We start from the raw sequence: 20,813 nt of genomic DNA on the forward strand, positions 1-20,813 counted from the left end.
GTGCATTTGACTTACTTTGCGCTACCGACTACGTGCTGAAAAGTCACGAAACGAAGTCAATTTTCACTAAAAAAAAATATTCCAAACACTCACTTGTGGTAAGAAATATTTATCCGCACTTTTCTTCTGTTGAAGCAACGCCAAACGACACAGAATGTGGTATTTTTGCAGCGATATTCTTGTAGCTTTAGTACGTCACATGCGGTAAAACATCAACAAAACTGGACCGTTGCGGTGTTTTGAATGTCGCGGCCGGCTGAGGTAAACAGCGCTGATTTGCCCTCTTTGGTAATGGCGGCTCACTCTTCTACACGGCACAGGGTCACGTGATAGGAGCGCACTCTTCTTTATTTATAGAACTCTGTGGAAATTGCTCCCCTGGGAGATTGGGTTTTCCCAGGCATTTGGGGAGCTGCACTGGCAGAATCTGGATGTGGTGTGCGATCAGGTTGGTGTGTTACCATCTGGGCCCCACAGGGAGTCTGGTGGAGTGTGGCGTCCCCTCTGTCTATCGGAGTGCCATCTGAGCGAGTTTCTCGGCCCGGTGGGGTCCCAGACCCTGGAGGGGGTCGAGACCTCCAGGGGTCCCAGGTGGTTTCTTATGGGCACTTGGCATGCGGCATCATGAGGACCACTAGGGGGAGGTGTTGCCGGTTGCACTTTGGTGGTGGCACCACTGAGGGCCAGTAATGGCCAGAGGAGGTGAAAGCCCATGCATGCAACCTGTCAGCCTCTGCCTGAGGCTCTAGGCCAGCCTGCATTTTGAGACCTGCATGGATACGGTCAATACGCATGGACTGGGTGTGAGTGAAGCCTGACCACACAACCAACGGAGCATCTGTGGAAAGTTTATGATTGGGAAAGGCCTGGTTAGGCCTTCATGGCCTTCCACAGATGGTCCACTGTGATTGATGGGCTCTGAGTTTGGGAAGAGACCCTTTGGTTTTAATTGGCATGTGCTATAATGAGATTAGTGGCTGCAGCAGGTGCTGCTGGTATTGAACGGGCTCCCCATTGGTAATTGCATTTGTTGTACTAAATTTACCTTTCCCCATTGTCACGACTCGCTATGGTTTGCTTTTGGGTATATACAGGTGTTGTGGAATTGGTGTGGGTGACAGGCAAGAGTAGACAGAGAGCCAAGCATGTGGATCAGGTGGAAAGGGTTAAATGTGATATGTGTTGTAAATGAAGGATTGTGTTTGTGATTATAGCGTGTATGCAGTCCATGGCAGGTAGGTGGTGCGGTACATTTTATGGTAGGTGTTGGAGATTTGAATGGCGGTGGAGGAGGGAGTGACATTTGGGGTTTTGTAGGTTGGGAAGGTGTGTGTGTGTGTGTGTGTGTGTGTGTGTGTGTGTGTGTGTCTGTGTCTACAGGTACAGATCAGGCTCCCGAGGAGAGTGGGAACTGCAGCCCCTCCCGATGTGACCCGTCCCTGGCAGCTGGTGATGTCTGGAATGTGGAGGGTCTGTCGGAAGAGGGTCTGCTTTGGACGACCAATGGGTATCGAGAGCATTGGTGACCCAGGGAGAGGCCATGAGAGCCTGTGGTGTGAAGACCCTCCCAGCGGGACGTACAGCGTAGGAGCTGAAGGGGGGTGTGGGAGTGCAAAGAGGTCGGGAGTCGAGTGACTTTTGTGACTTTGGTACTGTGGGCACCACAACCTGAAGCGCCATCTTGCTTGTGGAGGGCCTCCCCACTGCCGCGTTGACCAAAGTCTTCATGACCCAAAGTCTTTCTTTCATGACCCAAAGTCTTTCTTTCATGACCTTGCATTTGAAAACTGTCATGAGCAACAGGTTTTTTTTTCCATTGTTTGAATTATTGTTCAAACCACATCTGTCCATTTTCATCCGACATCGCTTTTCTACCTCCATCAACCCTCATCTATCCAATATATCTTATTCATTGGTTACCGTTCACGTCTTGTCCCACTGTTTGTACATTGACTTTATTCTTTCTAACACATTACCTTCCTGCTCTTCCGTGAATCGAGACTTTGTATACCAAAAAAAAATCCTACGGGTATAAAATATCCGATGGTATTGTGGAAGAGTACATTCATTGTCCTCCATTTGTCATGGTTTACATGAGCAGTTATTACTTTCAGGAGAGGGAGAAAGCATGGTATGAAGTCAACCACAGCAGACATACACGGATACTCAAATACACCTGAACAATTCCAGGACGAAGTCATCCAGCTCATATTCCTCCCCGTGTTTGCATAGAAGCCTTTTTATAGTATTCAGCTGTTTAACCACGAAAAGGTGGTGGAGTGAGCTTGAAAGAGCAGAGGTGGAAGGGGGGGGGGTAGAGAAGGGGACAAGGGTGGAGGACCTTGAGGAGGTATCAACATTGACATCACAAAGTTGGGCCCTCGGAGTGATTCGGCCAATAAGGAGATTCCAGTTGGTTACCGAGACAACATTCCCCAAGGGCTGAATTTACCAGATATTAGCTGTGAACATGCAATCCTCCCTTTGTAGGCCTCCCCAAGCTGCCTGACATCAAAGAAACAACCTTGAGATGGCAGACTTGTCACTTGGCATAAGCCTGGTAGACTTCTCACATCATCTGAATACAGTGTGAATGAATGAATGAATGAATGAATGATCGTTTTAAGGCCATTTTCCCCCACTTGAGCGGGGGTTAGCCTTGCGCGCTCCATGACCTCATGGTTCCTCTTTTGAGGCAATGTTTTTATGGCCGGATGCCCTTCCTGACGCCAACAGTGTGTAGAATTAAAATCCATTTCGCATGATATGTTATTAGTCCCCTACCGGTGGTGTACACCGGAGGGGACTATAGCTTTGCACGCCATCCCTCCGTCCCTCCGTCCGTCAGTCCGTCAGTCCGTCACGCAAAGAACAGTTTTCCGGACTTGTTTTCTAAACGCTTAATCCTAAAGATTTAAAACTTGGCACATCGTTTCCTCATGATAAGTTACAGGTCAAGTTCGAACTTCACGACGTTTCGATCATTTTTAACAAAGTTATGGCACTTTCAACTTTGGGAATTCTGATAATTCTGATGATCCTTAACTCGGTGCCATTTTAAGTTTTAATTTCCTTTAAAAATGATTTTCTCTGCAATAATAGGACCGATTGAGATCAAATTTTCACCATAGGAGGGACTCTATCTGTAGAATATTTTAATGGTAATTATGACGTCACAGGGCACGTGGTTCGGCCGCCATATTGTTTTTCGTGAAAACACGAAAACCCCTTTTTCTCTGCAACGGCTGAACAGATCGAGGCCAAACTTTGCAGGCTGAATCGCATACCCATGACGAACAAAAAAGTCATCGAGCATGACGTCATGCGTCACATGGTTTCAGAGTTATGACGTTTTTAAGCATGAACCTTTATGAAGCATGAATTTTTGATCCAATTGAGGGGAAACTTCACAGATCTGTTCAGCATGTCAGTCTACTAAAATGTCCTTTTAGAATTTGCGATAGGGCACGTGGTTTGGCAGATATCGTTAATTAAACGAAAATATTTTTAAAATGGATATCTCTTGTTTATTCTAGAGTTCTCCTCAAGCCGCACCGCACGCCCTCAGCCTCGGCTCGCGAACGTCAAAAGCGCGACACAGCGCACGCTTTCCGGAGGGGCGGAGCCAAGCCGAGCAACATATTTATACACATCGATCATTGATCGTGAACCGGAAAATATAATAAATTACTGATATTTAGCGACTCGAAAGGTTCTTTATCAACAACTTATTTTCTCGTGCTTCTGCTGACCTGTCTGCAAGGTGTATAAATCGAAGTCCCGAGTGCGAATCACAGGTGAACCCGTCCTGAGGTAATTAGCGATGGGGAACGATTCAGAACCTGTGGGTGAATAACCCTTGGTAATTTCCCCAACAGTTTTCCGACGACAGATTGCCGGTAGGGGACATGTATTGCAGCGCAATACTCAGAATGCTTGTTTTTTTTTTCACTGTGTTTTTCAATGGTTGATTGTTCCCAATATATATTTTAAAAGGTTTCCTTGAAGGGGAAACACCAGACTTCCTGCAGCATGTTGGTTTTTATTAAACTGGCTGCAAATGACTTTTATGCTCGGGTTTTATCTACAACCGAGCTGAACACAAGTTTTGATCAATAGATAAAATTAAATTTAACCCCCGTATCTTTCATTGGAGTAGGCCTTTATCGTTGCTATTGCTACAACGACTGCTCTGAAGACGTGGGATATCAATCGTTATAGTAGTCAGGTTCACTATGTCAATAAATTATATTTCGTTCAAAATCATGGTAGATTAGCAAACCTATACATTTTTGGAAAGGTTATAGCATAAGGAAACTAAAAATCAATGTTTACATTTGGAGAGATACCTGTATGGCGGCCATTTTGGATTTTCAAAATGGCCACTGTAAAATACATATTTTGTTCTATTTCTGCCTCTAATTACCCTAAAAACTTTTTAAAATACACTAAACCTATATTTTCAGGGACAAGGAATCCAATGAAAGTATCAAATTAGTGCTATGGGGAATGGTAAGACACGAATCAAAGGTTTTGAATTGCAAAATACTGTCTTTACATTCGCGATAAGTTGCATAATCAAATACATGTTATCATTTTGTACAGGCAGTTAATAACATCAAAATGTGTCACAATAATTCATATCACCAAACATACCCAGGCAGTCAGCAAAATCATATATACACATGCAGTCAGTATAACTTCACATCTACACGGGCAGTCAATGACAAAATATACACAGGCAGTCAATGGCATCAAACATACACGATTACAGAATATGCCATTTAGAGTTCGTCATCACTGTCCTGTGTGTCGTATCCGACAATATAGTCCGCATCGTTTTCACAGTCCGTTCCACACAAGCAAAGGTCGGTCAAATTGATTGGCAAATCGAATTGGTCGAATGGTCGATCGAATCGAATTCGATGAATCGAATCGAATCGTATCGATCGAATTGGTCGAATGGTCGATCGAAGCGATTGGTCGAATGGAATTGGTCAATTGGTCGAATTGGTCGAATCGAATTGGTCGGAATTGGCAAATGTAAACATTGATTTTCAGATTTTCCATGTAATAACGTTTCCAAAAATGTATAGGTTTGCTAATCTACCATGATTTTGAACGAAAAAACAGTGAACCTGACTATAGAATCTGGTTCGAAAGTTAATGAAATCTAAATATTTATGATGATTAAAGTAGATTAATTTAACTTGTATGTTAAATAGATGCATAGGATGAGACACACACACACACACACACACACACACACACACACACACACACACACACACACACACACACACACACACACAAAGCATGATGAGCCAAATGGACTCTCTGTGTGAAGGCATCCATGTTTTTTATTACCACATGCATGATAAACATGTAATACAACATGAAATCAAATTTTTTTCTTCTTTTTTTTCTACCCAATTTACAAACAAAATTACATGTTGAATATTAACTTGTTTCCCTGTTTTGGAGACATTCTAGTTGCATAATAAGCAGCCACACATTGCTGGGCACAAGATATTGCTGAAGAGCGAGGAAAAAGAAACCCCCATTTGTACACGGAAGTATACGCACTTGCTCATTAAGATTCACATCAAATTGAAATACAAAACAGTAATGTGCATTTATTTCTAAAATCTCCCTTGTGCAAACGATATGGTGGTTTCACTGCTCAAAATACCTGTCACAGGGTTATTTTGATTACTGATATACTACTACAATAACCCAGATTATTCCTACCTTCTTTTGGTGTTGTCTGGGAAAAGCTTTTGGCCAAAGTCTTTCATGAGCCTCAATTCTGTAATATATATATATATTTTTTTTTTTTTTTTTTTTTTTTTTTTTTTGCCACACCAGCTATTGCTGAATGCATCCTAACCAACAGGAAACGTCTGTCACACATTAACTTGGCGATGGCACACAAAACAGTTCTGGAGGTAGCCAGGAGCAATTTAAATAAAAAAGGCTCTTCTGGCTAAACAGTTGCATAGGTTCCACCTGTTCGGCATGAGCTTAACAGAGGTAGAGCAAATTTGAATTAAAGAAAAGGAAAGGATTATCGATTCGTTCAGTTATTCCAGATACAGCCTGTGCCTGCTAGTTGCATCATTTCTGGGAGCGCGGCCGTGCCGCTGATGCAGTGCCCCCTGTAGGTTAGGGCAGGAATTTGTAATTTGTTCAGGGTGCCGGCGATAGCTCGCCTACTCTTTGCGAAGGGCACCATGAGATCTTTAACGCCCACCAACTAATGCCGGCAAATGTGATGCCCAGCTTAGCGTCCACCCGAGGGATGGCACGCACATTGATGAATCGCCCTTTTTGTAAAACACTGGCATGACGGCTTAGAGCTGGGCCAAGATTCAAACCCAGGCTCGACAGCTTAGAGGGGAGTGTGCCTACCTCTTGGGCCATCCTGCCAGGCCAGGATTATAGATGACTTTAAACCAACATAATATTGTGGGCTTTAGGAATCGTCAAAAAAGTCCTCTGGAGGCTGGAATTGCACCACAAGGAGATCTTGCTGTGAAACATGGTCGCTCAATCACTCGCGAGGACTCATGTTTGTTTCAAATTTGTTCTCGTCCTTGAAAGATTTTGAGACATTGATTAAAGAAGGTGATCTAAAACTCCTTTCCAGTTTTCACTCGTCTTTAGGTACTGGGCCACCACTAATTGCAAAGCCTGGTTAGCTGTACCTGCTCACAGACAAGAAACCTGTACACTGGTGGTTCAGCCTCAGATAAGATAGTTTGCTCACAATAACCCTTTGGATGCCTGGAGGGTATTTATACCCTTTAAAAAAAGTGCATTCATGAGATAAAAAGCCTCATGAGCATAAACCACAGTACTTGAAGTCTACAATATAAAATACTTTCTTGTTTAGTAAAGATTGTGCTGCATTACTCCACTTGTGGAAAAACAATGGGACTCAAAATGTAGAAGTGGAAAATCCAATGTATGTTCAAAATACAAATATTGCAAAACATGCTGCTGCCTCAAAACAAAGTATGGTACCTAGTACTTTGTGGAAGAACAAGAGAGAGAAGGGACAAAGGGTAGAGGAGAAGAGGGATAAAATAGAAAATAAAATAAAAACTTTGGGATTTATGGGTAGTGCTTAATATAATTAATGCACTTGCATTTCTTAGCCTACGGATCTATGAAGCTGACTACAATGTAGCGAGTTCCAGCTGTTGTAGGCAGACCCTCGTGCAGGTGCGTGAGGCGCCCAGGGTGCATAAGAGCCCATCCTCTCTCCAACGCCGTCACAGAGCAGTTGTACCGAGCGAAGTGGCAGCCACCGCCCTGCGGAAGACATCATTGCAGGTAAATTGGCAGCATCGTTCACCTGCACAGTTGAGTAACGAACATAGTTATTATCTTTTACATCACAAGGCTTTCATCACCTGCTTTGCTCATTAATTGCACACCTTACTCAAGGAATGATTTCAAACTACACTATGCAAATTGTAATCCTGTAGCTCAGGTTGAGCATACCAAAGTCTCAATGTACAATCATAATGAGTAATGTAATGACACAAAAGTGGCTTTTTACTCCAAAGATAAATGCCAATGCAACCTGCAACTGTCAAAATTATTAGTGGTGGGTTAATGAGGGTAGAAAAGATCATGGTTTTGGATTGTGGATGATCTGAGAGGGTGGTGATCATCTGTCTTGAAGACCTGGAGGGAAGAATGAGATTAAAGAGATTGTGGAACTTGGTTCCACAAGTAGGGGCAACAGACTGTATCAAAATCTTGAGATATGTCAAGAGAGTCTGGTCATGGTTGCCTGACTGTACCGCCAGACTCGACAGCAGTGAGGCAGCTCTTTGAGAATAGCGAGAGATAGGTTGACTCTTACATATGTATGATCAGATGAACCAATTTGGAGCAGAGGAAGAGCAGGAGACATTTGTGGAGAACGTTGTCATCACCAAGTGAGAGGTTGAGGGAGGGGGGGATGGAGGGGAAGGGTGGGAGGCTGGGAGGGTGCGGGATGGGAGGAAGGAGGAAGAGGTGAGGGGGCTGGACAAGAGTGAAGCTGAGAGGGGTGGAATGAAGGGGCAGGCTGAGAGGGGGGACGGATGGCAGGAAGCTGAGATGGGGAAGCATTGAAAGAGGGGGGAGGGTGGAAGCTTAATTTCCTTCCTTTGCTCATTCTTTACATCTTTATTTTTTAATACCTCCGACTATAACTAATTTGCACTTCTTATTTTAAAAGCATTTGATGGCATTTTAAAATGTTAAATTTTCCGAACTTGTCTGCCACGAACTTCACAAATCATGACTTCCAAATCTGTCGATCATGCAGACCGTGAATCATGCAGATCAATGGTTCAGTAACCCAGCTGAGCGTCCTGCGTTTCCTGCCATGCAGGCCCCTCCCCATCCCCTGCCACACGTCCCAGATACTTTTCATGCTGGATTGTCCAATCATTGCACACCTCTATATAGAAATACCCAAGTACATTATAAACTGACTGACAAAAATGTATCATCACTGGTGATCTACGAGATGTGCGAGTCATGGTCATTGCTGTACCTCATAATCTTTACCAACACTGTTCAGTGCAATGTTCACTGTGAAGGTTGAAGCGTCATGATGTGGTCGCAAGAATGGCTGCCGATCGGGTTTGTATCGTACCACAAAGTTCAAAATGCATTCACACTGCAAGAAAAAGGGAGAACAGAAAGAAAATATGCACGTTCGATTTTTAGTATTAATATATAAAGCAGTATTTCAGCACAACTTTTACCATCTCCATAGTGCTTGCTTGATAATAATGGTGAATTGTAAATTAATAAATAATTGAAGGTGGTATGTAGGTAGTGGTGAAGGTAATGTGCATATCAATAAATAAATAATCTAAATTTTGTTTTGGTAGTGATACGGTAACATGTATCTAAATAAATAAAGGCTCCCAAAAGTGTATACAATCCTGTACTATTCTCTCAAGTACAAATTTGGGTTTTTTTTTATTGCCAAAATTCAGAAATAAAATTGTGTCCCATGACTTTTGGCTGCAATCCCAAAATAATTTCACATGCCTCGTGCACAGATATTATTGCATACACATGCCAAATATGAAAGAAATGCTAGTCATTTTGGAGTAAAGGTGACGGACAGACAGACGGACAAATGGACTGACAGGACCCTAAATCCAAGCCCCCAGGCAGGCAGACTCCTTGTTGGGGGCTAAATGTCCACTAAAGAAATTGGTCATACAAAAATAACTGTCTTGCTCATGTAATGTTTGGTTTTGTATAAAATACTAAAATACGCAATTTGGTATTTAACCACTAAAAGACAGACAGATTGTCTGTCTGACCACAATACATTCGGTCGTTATCTATCCAATCTCAACCAAATTTGCCAGGGGGGCTAGTGATGGAGGTTGTAGTGACGTAATTTCTTCCCCTTCCCAAGGGGATTTTCCACCTTGGACGATCTCCGTGTTAAATAGCTTATCATTGCATTTTGTAGGGCACACCTACAAGAAGTAAAAATTACGAGAACCACAACCTATTCAGTCAATTCTGACCAACATAACGTGTACCATTTTAAACAGCGATTACTGCTGTTTAACAAAAAATGAAAGAAACTTGGAGGAAACCTGACATCCTTGAGGCATTATTTGCCTATTATTGCGTCCACCACAAAATAACGGATGCGAGCAGTCTCGACTTGCTAGGCCTCTAGTTAAGCAACAATGATCTTTAGCTAATAAAGGTGCTTCAACGAGTCTTTCTTCTACCTGAAACTGCCTTCGCTCACCTCCCCCAAAAAAAGAAGAAGAAAAACTTTAAAAAAAAACTTTTTTTAACACCCTGGTCATATCCTGCCACACTTTTCTCATTCCCACTCCTCCCCACCCATCTCAATGAAATCAAGTCATTAGCTTGGCGGATGTATTTAATCTGGTATTGGTGTAGCGCATGGGCCAAATGGCCTCCTCCTGCATCAAATTTCCTTGTTATCAGGAAAAACATTGTCAGATGCAGTGCAAAACAAGATGCTGCGGTTGGGTAAAAACAATGAAATTAGGGATTATATAATGCTAGGGGTAGATTTGGAGTGCGTGACACAGTAGAAGTATCTGGCGATGGTAATATATGTAGTGGGAGGGGATGTGGAGTGAGGGAGGGGTATGTATACAATAGAGAACCGAGCAGCTGTAGGTAATGTTAATAGGGTTTTAAGTTGTGTTACAACAACAACAACAACAACAACAGGCATTTTAAGGCCATTTTCCCTGCAAGAGCAGGGGTTAGCCTTGCGGTCCCCATGACAATGTTCTCCATTTTGCCCTATTTTCTGCATCTCCCCTTGTTAACCCCCTTGCCCGCATTTCTTCTTCGACCATCTTTAGCCAAGTCTTGCTCGGTTTTCCACGTCCTCTACTTCCTTCTACATTCATTTCCATCACTCTTCTCAACCAGTCACTTTCATCCTTCCTAAACACATGACCAAACCATCTCAACCTGTTCCTCTTCACAGCATCCATCACAGGCTCTCTTCCCATCATCTTTCGCAATTCATCATTTGTCTTCCTCTCTCTCAACGATACTCCGCACATCCACCGAACCATTCGCATTTCCACCCTTTCCAGCCTTCGTTGTTGCTGTTGTTGTTGTTGCTGTTGTTTAAGTTGTGTTAGTAGGGGAATAATTACAAATCAAAACAGGTAGTGTCAGAGTGTCAGTTCTGTACAGGAATTTAGTGAGGCATCATCTGATATATTGTGTACAGTTTGGTTCATCATATCTGAGGAAGGACAAAGTTGTCATAGAGAGGGAACAGCATAGAGCAACTAGATTTATCCTGGGCCTAGCTTGACTAAGCTATGAGGAGCCGCTGAAAGAGAAGGAACGTTTTATATTAGAAAGTAGACCATTATGAGGGGATCTGATGGATGTTTAAGGTCATGAAGGGTCGAGACAAAATGAGTGCAGAATAAACTTTCAGCAGAATGGACACCGACAGGACATGGGGCCGCAGTTTTAAGTGTAAAGAAGAGAGTTAGGATGGCAGTAAATCAGGGGTCTTTCACTCAGTGAGTGGTGAATGCATGGGATGGTCTCCTTGTAAGGGTAGTGCAAGTAGAGTTGGTCGATAGGTTTAAAATTGAGTTGGATGTAGGTATTTGGAAGTACTGCGGATGGGCGAGTACTAAGATGTTAACATCTTTAAAATCATTATTTTATTAGAATTGAAGTACAGAAGGGCCTTGCCGTTTGTGGGTTTCCCGTTCTTTGATTCGCTCTACCGTGATGAATTGATTGAGGCATCGTTTGCGGATCGTGTTTGAGATTTTATGGGCCACATTTTTTGTGGGCTCTTCTCAAACATCTTAACATGCATTTTAACACTGCTTTGTTTTTGTTTTTTGGCAAAAAATAAATTATACAATACTGTATTTATGTATACTAGCGGGGACTTAGGCAGGAGTACCCGTGTTGGCCCACTGAACATGGATGGCCGTTTAGTGTTCAGGGAGTCCAAGAAACGTAAAAGTGCCAAGGATAGCACCACCACGATCAATACAGTAATCACCAGGATGAGTCACGAGGTGAGCAAACCGTGTGCACTGTAATCATTAATATTGTAATTACCTCAGTGCTGTGACCAATCGGTGAGTGAAGGGAAAAACTGGCACACCCGATTGGTCAGTGCCACGACCAATCGACGAGTGAAGGGAAAAACGGGTACACCAGATTGGTCAGTGTCACGACCAATCGACGAGTGAAGGGAAAAACTGGCACACCAGATTGGTCAGTGCCATGACCAATCGCCGAGTGAAGGGAAAAAATGGCATACCAGATTGGTCAGTGCCACGACCAATCGACGAGTGAAGGGAAAAACGGGCACACCAGATTGGTCAGTGCCACGACCAATCGACGAGTGAAGGGAAAAACTGGCACACCAGAATTGGTCAGTGCCATGACCAATCGACGAGTGAAGAGAGAAACATGCACACCAGATTGGTCAGTGCCACGACCAATCAATGAGTGAAGGGAAAAACTGGCACCAGATTGGTCAGTGCCATGACCAATCGACGAGTGAAGGGAAAAACGGGCACACCAGATTGGTCAGTGCTGCAACCAATCGACAAGTGAATATTGCTGACATAGCTACAGCAACACAAACTATTTATTGTAGTGGAATCATGCTTTCCAAAACGATGTAGATTACTGAAGGCGTTCATGTTGATACACTTAAAATGAATCACTTTATGTTATCAATGCTTTAGATCAACCACCAATTTTGAGACATGCACAAAAAGGAGGGAAACATTTTTACCCAAGAATGTATTTTACAAACCTCTGTATGGTATCCACTGAACATCTTTTCAGTGACCGGCTTTATGTAGGTGCGAAGGAAGTGCAGCCAGTGTGGCTCAAAGTCGATCTGCTTCAAGTGGATGTCGTCAGTTGGGACATTTTCATAACCACCTTGGATACGTGCATCCTGAAGAGAAGAGCTCATTATTGGTGCCATTTCTCTTTAAAACACTAAGCTGGAACATGTTGCAACTCTATTTGTTCAATAACTACAATGATTTTGCATTGCAATATATATATATTTATGGAAAAAATGATGGCAAAGACAATATGATGAAGAACACTTCAAGGCAAAGTGAAGTAAGGAGAGAAAACTGAATCAATAGGAAAGGAGGAGGGGTGAATGTACATTGTGACCACCACCAGACCACTGTCCATAATGCTCCATTTCCTCGATCATATGTTGACATGCCGTGGCCGAAAAGATTGGAAACTTGTATACATCAAAGCATGGCTGGGGTGGGAAAGGTGGGAGGGGATCAATGGAGGGAAGACGTGGAATCTCATCAAGTACATAGCATGCAATGCTGGAATTTGAAAAACATTTTTAAAACCTCTATTTATGGGATGCTAAAGCGTTTAAAAAGTCCTATAATTCAGTGCAAGGAAATAAAATAAGTCGAGACGAAACAGAATTGTTTTATTTAAATGCAACCTACAATTGAAGATTATTTGAAATGAGTGAAAAAATAAATTATTTGCCGGAATATTTTATTAGACTTTGACAAAACATCTCTCCAGAGAACTGAATATCGATCAATTACTTACCAACAAAGCTTCAATGACGCAAAAATGGTGCGAACATTTTGGTGCCCCACCCAACCAGTAACTGTAATTTATGCAGAGTCCATAACGGAAGTTGAACACCTCAAAGTGGTTGTTGATATGGACGTACTGCTGGTAAATTAAGTATTATTTGATCAAATCAAGAAGAGTGGCAAGGTGTGTGGCCTGCATGGGACATCAGCTGAAATCTATCGATGCAGCTGCACTGCCATGAGAGAACCAGCTGACATTACTTTTTCTAAATATATGGGGAAATGATTAATGTACCACAAGAACTGAAGGATGCCAAAAGTGTACCCAAATACAAGAGAAAGGTATCCAAGCACGATTGGAAAACATAGGGATTTCATAACTGTCTATTGTTGTAAAAGTTACAGCCTGGTGTTGGCTTAGCGGTTAGGGTGCCGGCTTGGGATCCTGGAATCCTGGGTTCTGAATCCCGGTCGATCGCTGAATTAACGCCAGGGGGGTTGACTCAGCCTGTCATCCTTCCGAGGTCCGCAAATTGAGTACCAGTTCACTGGTAATTCCATGCGTGTCGCAAGAGGTGACTAACAGGGTTGGCGGCAGGAAGGACATCCGGCCGCAAAGCATTGCTTCAAAAAGGGGACCACGGTGCCTAAAAGAGGCGAACCCCTGCTCTGCGGGGAAAAATGGCCTCTAAAAGGTGGTTCCTATTGTTGTAAAAGTTAACGCGTGCTACAGAATCGTATCGCTTCTGGAATTAGACTTGGTCCTTTGTGAATAACAGGGAAGCTTCCCATCAGTCAGGGAACCATCAATATAGTTTTCATTCCATAACATGAGCTAACTAGAACGCCACTCAGTAGAGCGCATACTCCCGCCGTGGGTTTAGTTGGAATAATACGTTTTGTTTAACATCCCCTCTCCCTAAAACAATAAATGAAAAAGAAAGTAAGCCCTAACTGTCAGAGAATTTATTTTGATATATCTCGGAATTAGAGGAGAAAAACATCATTTAAGAATAAGAATAAAAGCTTTAATGCAGTAAAACAGAAAAAATCTTTCCCAAAAAAAATTCCCAAAAAAGTTCCTGGATCCAGAATAATATCCTGAGCTTCACCAAAAACGAATCAATTCTTCCTTATCCCAAGGGCAATCATCCCACCAACTTTCATCCAAATCCGTTCAGAACTTTTCCAGATATCTTGTTCACAACATACGAACACACACACACACACGGACGGACACGATCGAATGCGTTACTCCCTGGAGGGAGTAATAAACCTCAAAATCGCAGAGCCAGAACCAGAATTATTTATTTGGTCTGGGAAGCCCATGCGAGGTTTCTTCTTCTTCAGCCTCTCACAACCCTGGGTGAATATGCGATCTTTTAAAAAAAAAGTTGGAATTTTGCCAAATCTGTTTTATTTGTTTGTTAATATACCTCAGCTATTGACAAATCTGGAACTAAGTCTTTATGAGTTCATCAAATACTGACACCGCGAATGATATTCCCTGAGCTAAATGTTGATATCTCTTCTGAGGTAAAAAACAAAAACAAACAAACAAAAAACAGTTTTAAAGCATTATACGTATCAAACGATACATTTTATGAAACGGAGAAACCTAATACACACTTTGGTGGTTTTAAAATGACAGAATATGTCTTTATTAGAAAAAAAAAAGAACATTGAAGACGACGCTGCTAAAAAAAAATACACCGCTCTAACGCATAACCATGAGTTTAAACTACATTTACAACAAATATGAAAACTATTTTCATATCACAATGTTAAATATAGAATATATAGAAGATAATGTTTAAAAAAAAATGAGTCCTATCTTCCAATGGTAAAAAAATCCTTCAAAAAATTCCTGGATCGGGAATAATATCCTGAGCTTCACCAAAAACTAATCAATTCTTCCTTATCCCAAGGGCAATCATCCCACCAACTTTCATCCAAATCCATTCAGAACTTTTCCAGATATCTTGTTCACAACACACGAACACACACACACACGGACACGAGTGAATGCATTACTCCATGGCGGCTGTAATTAAAGCCTCCGATACAGTCAACAGGTCAGGTCTGGACTTTTGAGGCTACTTTTGAAGTTTGGATGCCTGGAGAAGATACTCAACATCATATGCCAACCTAATGAGGAATTCAGAATAAGTTTACACCGTGAAGCGTTATGCTTCATCCACGTTAAGAATCCTCTTTGCCGGCATGTTATCCAAAGGCATGAAGGATAGTGGAGTATAAACAAGTTTTGTTCAGGACAGATCATCATCTTTGTTGAGCTATTTGCTTCAACCTAAACCAACAGAAGCCCTGATCCAGGACGTGTTATTTGCCAATTACTGTTCCCTAGTGGCACAAACAGAAGGTGACTTTGAGGTAATGATGGATCGCTTATCTTCTGCCTCAGAGAACAGTAGATGGTAATCATGCATCAACCTGCTCCAGAGAAAGATTATATTGTACCGTCTTGAAGGTAGCCCCAAAATTCACATAGATTGGTAGTGTGTTGTCAAATGATTCCTTCATCGATGAGAAGCTAGCTCAGCATACAGTCGCTTACATGTCTGAGTAAGGAAAGGCATATGGCCTTTACATCTGCTCAAGATTCAAGCTAAACACAGTAGTTGTAGTGTCAAAACAGCTTTATTGTTCTGAGGCCTGAATGTTTTACAGTTACAATATTACTGTACTTGAGCGCTTCCATGTGTCACCCTTGCCTCGTCTTAGGGGTGATATTGACAAACAATGATATTCTGGATTATGCCAACGCCATTTTGATAAAATACAAAAAAGTGCGATGACAAATCCGCCAAGGTGAGAAGCAGGCAGTCTCACAACTGAGGCCTGCATCGGTAGTTTGCATCACTACCTCACCATGTTCGGAGTGTGCAATTTGTGGTAGCCATTTAAGGACATGTAATAAGAAGTTAAACGTTTGCAGCATTGACGTGAATGACTGGGAAGAAGTGACTCTGGGCTGGCTGGAATGTCGTTGGAGGATATTCAACTTTGAGGCTTTGAGCATCGAGAATCTATAATAGATTGGCAGAAACAGTGGCAGCGAGACCAAAGCATATCCTTCCCAAAAGCCACAGAAATGTCTGGACTGTGATCAACCCTGTGGGTCAAGGAATGGGCTCCAAAGTCACATGCAGACCCATAAATCTTAGATGACACAGATAACTAGAAGGGCACTTGGTAGAGAGCATACCTCCGCCAGGCTGAACAGTTTACGCTTTCTATCCACTGGCAGGCCAGACTTGGATTCATACCTGAACCAAAAGCTAATCGGCTTGTTTTTGTCACTTATCCCATTCATCGACCAACTTTTGTCATAATTCGTCCACAACTTTTTGTGATATCATGCTACATATCATTTTTGGCCCTATCACTCAATGGTGAAGAATCACTTAAAAAATTCTCAGATCCAGATGCGAATCCGGATCTTCACCAAAATGTAATCATTTCATCCTTGTCACATACGCTACCTCTCTGCCAAATTTTGTTTGAATCCGTCCACAGCGTCTTGAGATATCTTGTTCACAGACAGACAGACAGGGGTGAAAACATAACCTCCATCCACCTTCGGTGGCGGAGGTAATTAGACACGATTGAGTCTACTCCCAGCTTAGTCCTTCAAATACAATGTGATTTCAGATAAAATGGGTTGTCTCTTGGTAATAATGTTACATGTGGCCATTTTAGCTTGCCAGGTTACTTTGTGTGCAATGCTGTTGATATGAGCAGGTGTGACTACTTACTGATGTAACGATGCTGGGTTCCTCGAATATCGTAGGGTAGTTTTTATGTATGTACTTAGCTTCCCAGTCCTGTAAAAGAAGTGGAAAGGTTAATGTTTTCATGTACCACCTACAGCCAGAAATGTTGTATAGCCACGTATGGTCCCAACACTAACGTACCATATGGTACGTGGGCCCGTTGGTCAACCTGGAAACCTTTGCTACTTCCTAACAATTGTTTTATTATATCAAATGATTAGATTTAGCAATTGACTTCTTATTGTCATAATATAAACTGCGGAATACTCAGTGTTGAGAAAGTTACTTGAACTACAATTAACTATTACTACATAAATAATGAAAATAACAAGGACAATAAACGGTGCATTGTGAAAAATACAACTGGTGGTTCACACCTCTGGGTTCTCGAATATCTGCCACAGGTCATTATGCAGGTGGATCGTCGTGTAGTTCGATGTTGAAATGAGCCGACCAAAATCATGACGGTTTGTCATGTGCATGAAAACACCCTGTGAAAGGGTGTGGGGAGGAGGTAGAAATCAGAATAAGTGAAAACAGAAAATATACTACAGAATAATAAAAACAACTAGAAATTTTAAAACATTAAAGTTTGACCTCAGCCAGGCAAACATCCAGTGGTACCTTTTCTCGGAGATTTTTGCAGAAGCTCATGTCTGGGTCCTGATGATCTGAGGTATACAGATTCAGTCCATGGAGTTCTGTTCTTAAAGTCTCCCCATGGATGAGGTACACATTGGATATGTATGGAACATTCCACACTCCACTGCAAGTACACAGCGCAGAACAGGTAGGTTAGTGAATACGTAACTGTAAATAGAGGATTACCACCTTACTTAAATTTCTAGCCAGGATATGAAACTGGGAATGACAAGAGAAACAAATCAAGTGTTACCGTTTATACTTAAAAAAAGAAAAATCACACATCTGCTTGACCAGGAATCATGGCAGCACACCTGAAATATTTAACCAATATACAAATTCCCATGTATTCCACTGCCAATAACAAATGAGCAACCATTAACAAACAGTTCAGGAATAAAATGTGTGTGTATACTGTGTGTGTGTGTGTGTGTGTGTGTGTGTGTACATATATACTGTGTGTGTGTGTGTGTGTGTGTGTGTGTGTGTGTGTGTATACTGTGTGTGTGTGTGTATATATATATATACTGTGTGTGTGTGTGTGTGTGTGTGTGTAGACTGTGAGTGTGTGTGTGTGTGTAGACTGTGAGTGTGTGTGTGTGTGTGTGTGTGTATGTGTGTAGACTGTGAGTGTATGTGTGTGTGTGTGTAGACTGTGAGTGTGTGTGTGTGTGTGTGTTGATCTTTCTCTCTCTCCAAGCTACTCCATCATGCGCACCTACAGGCGGGGTTTGTCTCTCTCTCTCCAAGCTACTCCATCATGCGCCCCTACATGCGGGGGTTGTCTCTCTCTTGCTATTACGCGCCTTAGCACTTGCTTGCTAGCAGCGTTCGCTGCATCAAACGCCATTGCGCACGTGGTCAGGCTGGCGAAGAAGGGCGGAGCACGGGGAGGAGGTGTGGTCCCCACCATCGACTCATCATCAAAGGTGGAGCCAGCGAGCCCTCGCCAACCAACCAGGGCTGAGATAAGCTCGCTAGTGGGCGTAGCTCTATGAAGGCGGCTTGATTTCAACGCGCGAGATATAAGCGCGAGCGCGAAGCCCTATTACGGACTGCGTAGGGAGCCACCATTGATGACGGACTGAGCAGATCGCATCATTGATTACGGACTGCGCAGGGAGCCATTGCTTGATACGAACTGCGCCAAAAGAGAGCTCGATTACCTAGAACTGCGCTGGGGGATGCTGATGATTATGGACTGCGCAGGGGAGGGTTGATTGTCACGTTACGGAGAGAATGGCGCCGAGGAGCCATCAATTGCATCGGACTGCGCCGGTGACCTCTATTGAACTTCGGCACTTCGTGCATGTTGAGAGAGAGAAAGAGAAAGCCAAATACCCTCCCCGATATATGAACCCCGATAAGTAAGGTCCGCTCGCGTGCAACAATATACGAGCAGCGCTACCTGCCGGGTTTCACCGCGGAGCTGGAGCGTGGATCGGAACCGGAGCGTGGACCAGGGTGGAGCGTGGATCGGAGCCAGAGCCCACGCCGTGCTTCTGCTTGGACCTTCCCTCCCTGCCACCATTACTCCTTCCGTGTAAGTCTGTTTGTGTTGTCCTGGGGCGTGATAGTTAAGACTGTTTAAGACTGCACTGTGTTCTGCTTCTTCCTCTTCCCTTGTACATTCTTCCTTTCGTTTCCTCTTTAATTATCGGTGTTAATAAATTCCTGTGTTCTTCCTTACTTTGGTTTCTTCTGTCCGATCGTCTTAGTCTTTTCACAATTGAATATACGTGGCACGATTTCGGCAATCGCTCAGGATCGGGTTAGTCAACCGCTAACGGCTCGGGCTTCGGATTGCTAACCGCTCGGCAAATTCCATCTTGTCCGCGGTCCGAGCAGGAGTTATCTCCCTGCTTCACGGCCAGGGGTAGCACTCAGGTATTTGGGACTTCATTGACCAATCACCCTGGCTGCTCCCGACCGGAAGGAGCGTTATAACTTCCAGGGTTGGGGGAACGGCCAGCTTAATGGACAAGGGGATTAACCCCCCCTTGGTAACTGGAGTGCCGGACCCCGAATCCGCAACAATATATATATGTATGTATGTATGTGTGTATATATATATATAGACACACACACAGACATACATACATATGTATGTATGTATTTTTGTTTAAAGATTGAAACACTTCACAGCAAATGACATAAAAACGTCAATATAGCACTCGGTCAACAGACTGCATCATATCAATTCCCTAAGGTACCAGATTAGGGAATAATTGGGAAGTGTTCAGATTTATGCTCGGTCCACTCTGAAACCCGATCGAGCTTCAATAGGATATGCACAACAATTTTTGTTTTTTTAATGACGTACACCCTTTTTCTTGTTACAAGATCCACATAGTCCTCAGATCGTGCATAGTAGCCCTGCGGACTCAAAGCACCCCAGAAGTTGGACCACAGTTTTCCAGCTCGGCTCACAAGTGGGATCACCACCTTGCTGCAATGATAAAGCCCCGACATTCATTTAAAACCTCGAGTCCAATTATTATATACATTCATCGTATTTAAATTACAATTAATTTTTAAAAAATGCTTTAATGAGATTGACCTATTAATCATTCACAGTGTTGTACCATTTTGGGCATTTATAATACAGTAGTGCTTTTATTCTCCATATAATTCGTATAAAATCAACCACAAAAAGGGTATGTAATTCCTGAGACGTTAATATTTAGCCTCGTCATGTTCGAAGGATCTTTTTAAGACTGTGCATCAAACCACTCACTAACCGGTTCTGTTCTATGAGCAGGCGCAGTGTGTCCGGGTTTGTAAGTATTACGTTGGCATCCAAGCACATGTAGTAGTCACAGGTTGGGTCCTCCTGGCACCTCTGACTGCACAGCACATGCAAAGGCCACAAGAAAACTCTCAAGTTGCAAAAATTCACGATTCATTGTGCATAAGGAAATAAGAATCCTTTTTTTTTTTAGTGAAATTGTAAGGCAATCCTGCATTCTAACATGCAGGTCACTATTCTTGACATAACTCGAGCTTGTTTTTATAACCACAATACACAGTGTGCAAGTTTGATTTTCTTTCTGCTTGAGAATAACACGGTTCGAATTACAGAGTTCTAATTCTAAGTTGCCAAGCATTGGTCAAACTCGATACCTTTCTTCACGCTTCTGTTGTTTCTCCCCTTTCCACCACTCTCCACTTCTTTTGTTAAAACTCACCCTCCATCTCCTCACTCTGGTCTCCATCCATTGTTCCTTTCATAAAACGAGTTTAAAAACAATCCTTCCTG

At 42.7% G+C, this 20,813-nt stretch overlaps 1 protein-coding gene across 1 annotated transcript in view; it reads right to left on the reverse strand.

Moving 5' to 3' along the window:
* Window positions 1-5,342: 5,342 nt before the first annotated feature.
* The window catches only part of LOC137430115 (procollagen-lysine,2-oxoglutarate 5-dioxygenase 2), a 56,218-nt gene continuing 40,747 nt past the window's right edge, over window positions 5,343-20,813 (reverse strand). Inside the window, exons 11-19 of the mRNA XM_068120681.2 lie at window positions 20,296-20,400; window positions 19,878-20,003; window positions 17,537-17,678; window positions 17,290-17,403; window positions 16,895-16,963; window positions 12,707-12,811; window positions 12,338-12,484; window positions 8,558-8,683; window positions 5,343-7,317 (exon numbers count right to left, since the gene is read on the reverse strand). Coding sequence (XP_067976782.1) covers window positions 7,162-7,317; window positions 8,558-8,683; window positions 12,338-12,484; window positions 12,707-12,811; window positions 16,895-16,963; window positions 17,290-17,403; window positions 17,537-17,678; window positions 19,878-20,003; window positions 20,296-20,400 — 1,090 coding nt within the window. The 3' untranslated portion in view covers window positions 5,343-7,161. The remainder of the gene's footprint in view (window positions 7,318-8,557; window positions 8,684-12,337; window positions 12,485-12,706; window positions 12,812-16,894; window positions 16,964-17,289; window positions 17,404-17,536; window positions 17,679-19,877; window positions 20,004-20,295; window positions 20,401-20,813) is intronic.

This window comes from Myxine glutinosa, chromosome 6, assembly GCF_964187855.1.
Source record: "Myxine glutinosa chromosome 6, kmMyxGlut1.1, whole genome shotgun sequence".
In the NCBI taxonomy this organism is placed as follows: Eukaryota; Metazoa; Chordata; class Myxini; order Myxiniformes; family Myxinidae; genus Myxine; species Myxine glutinosa.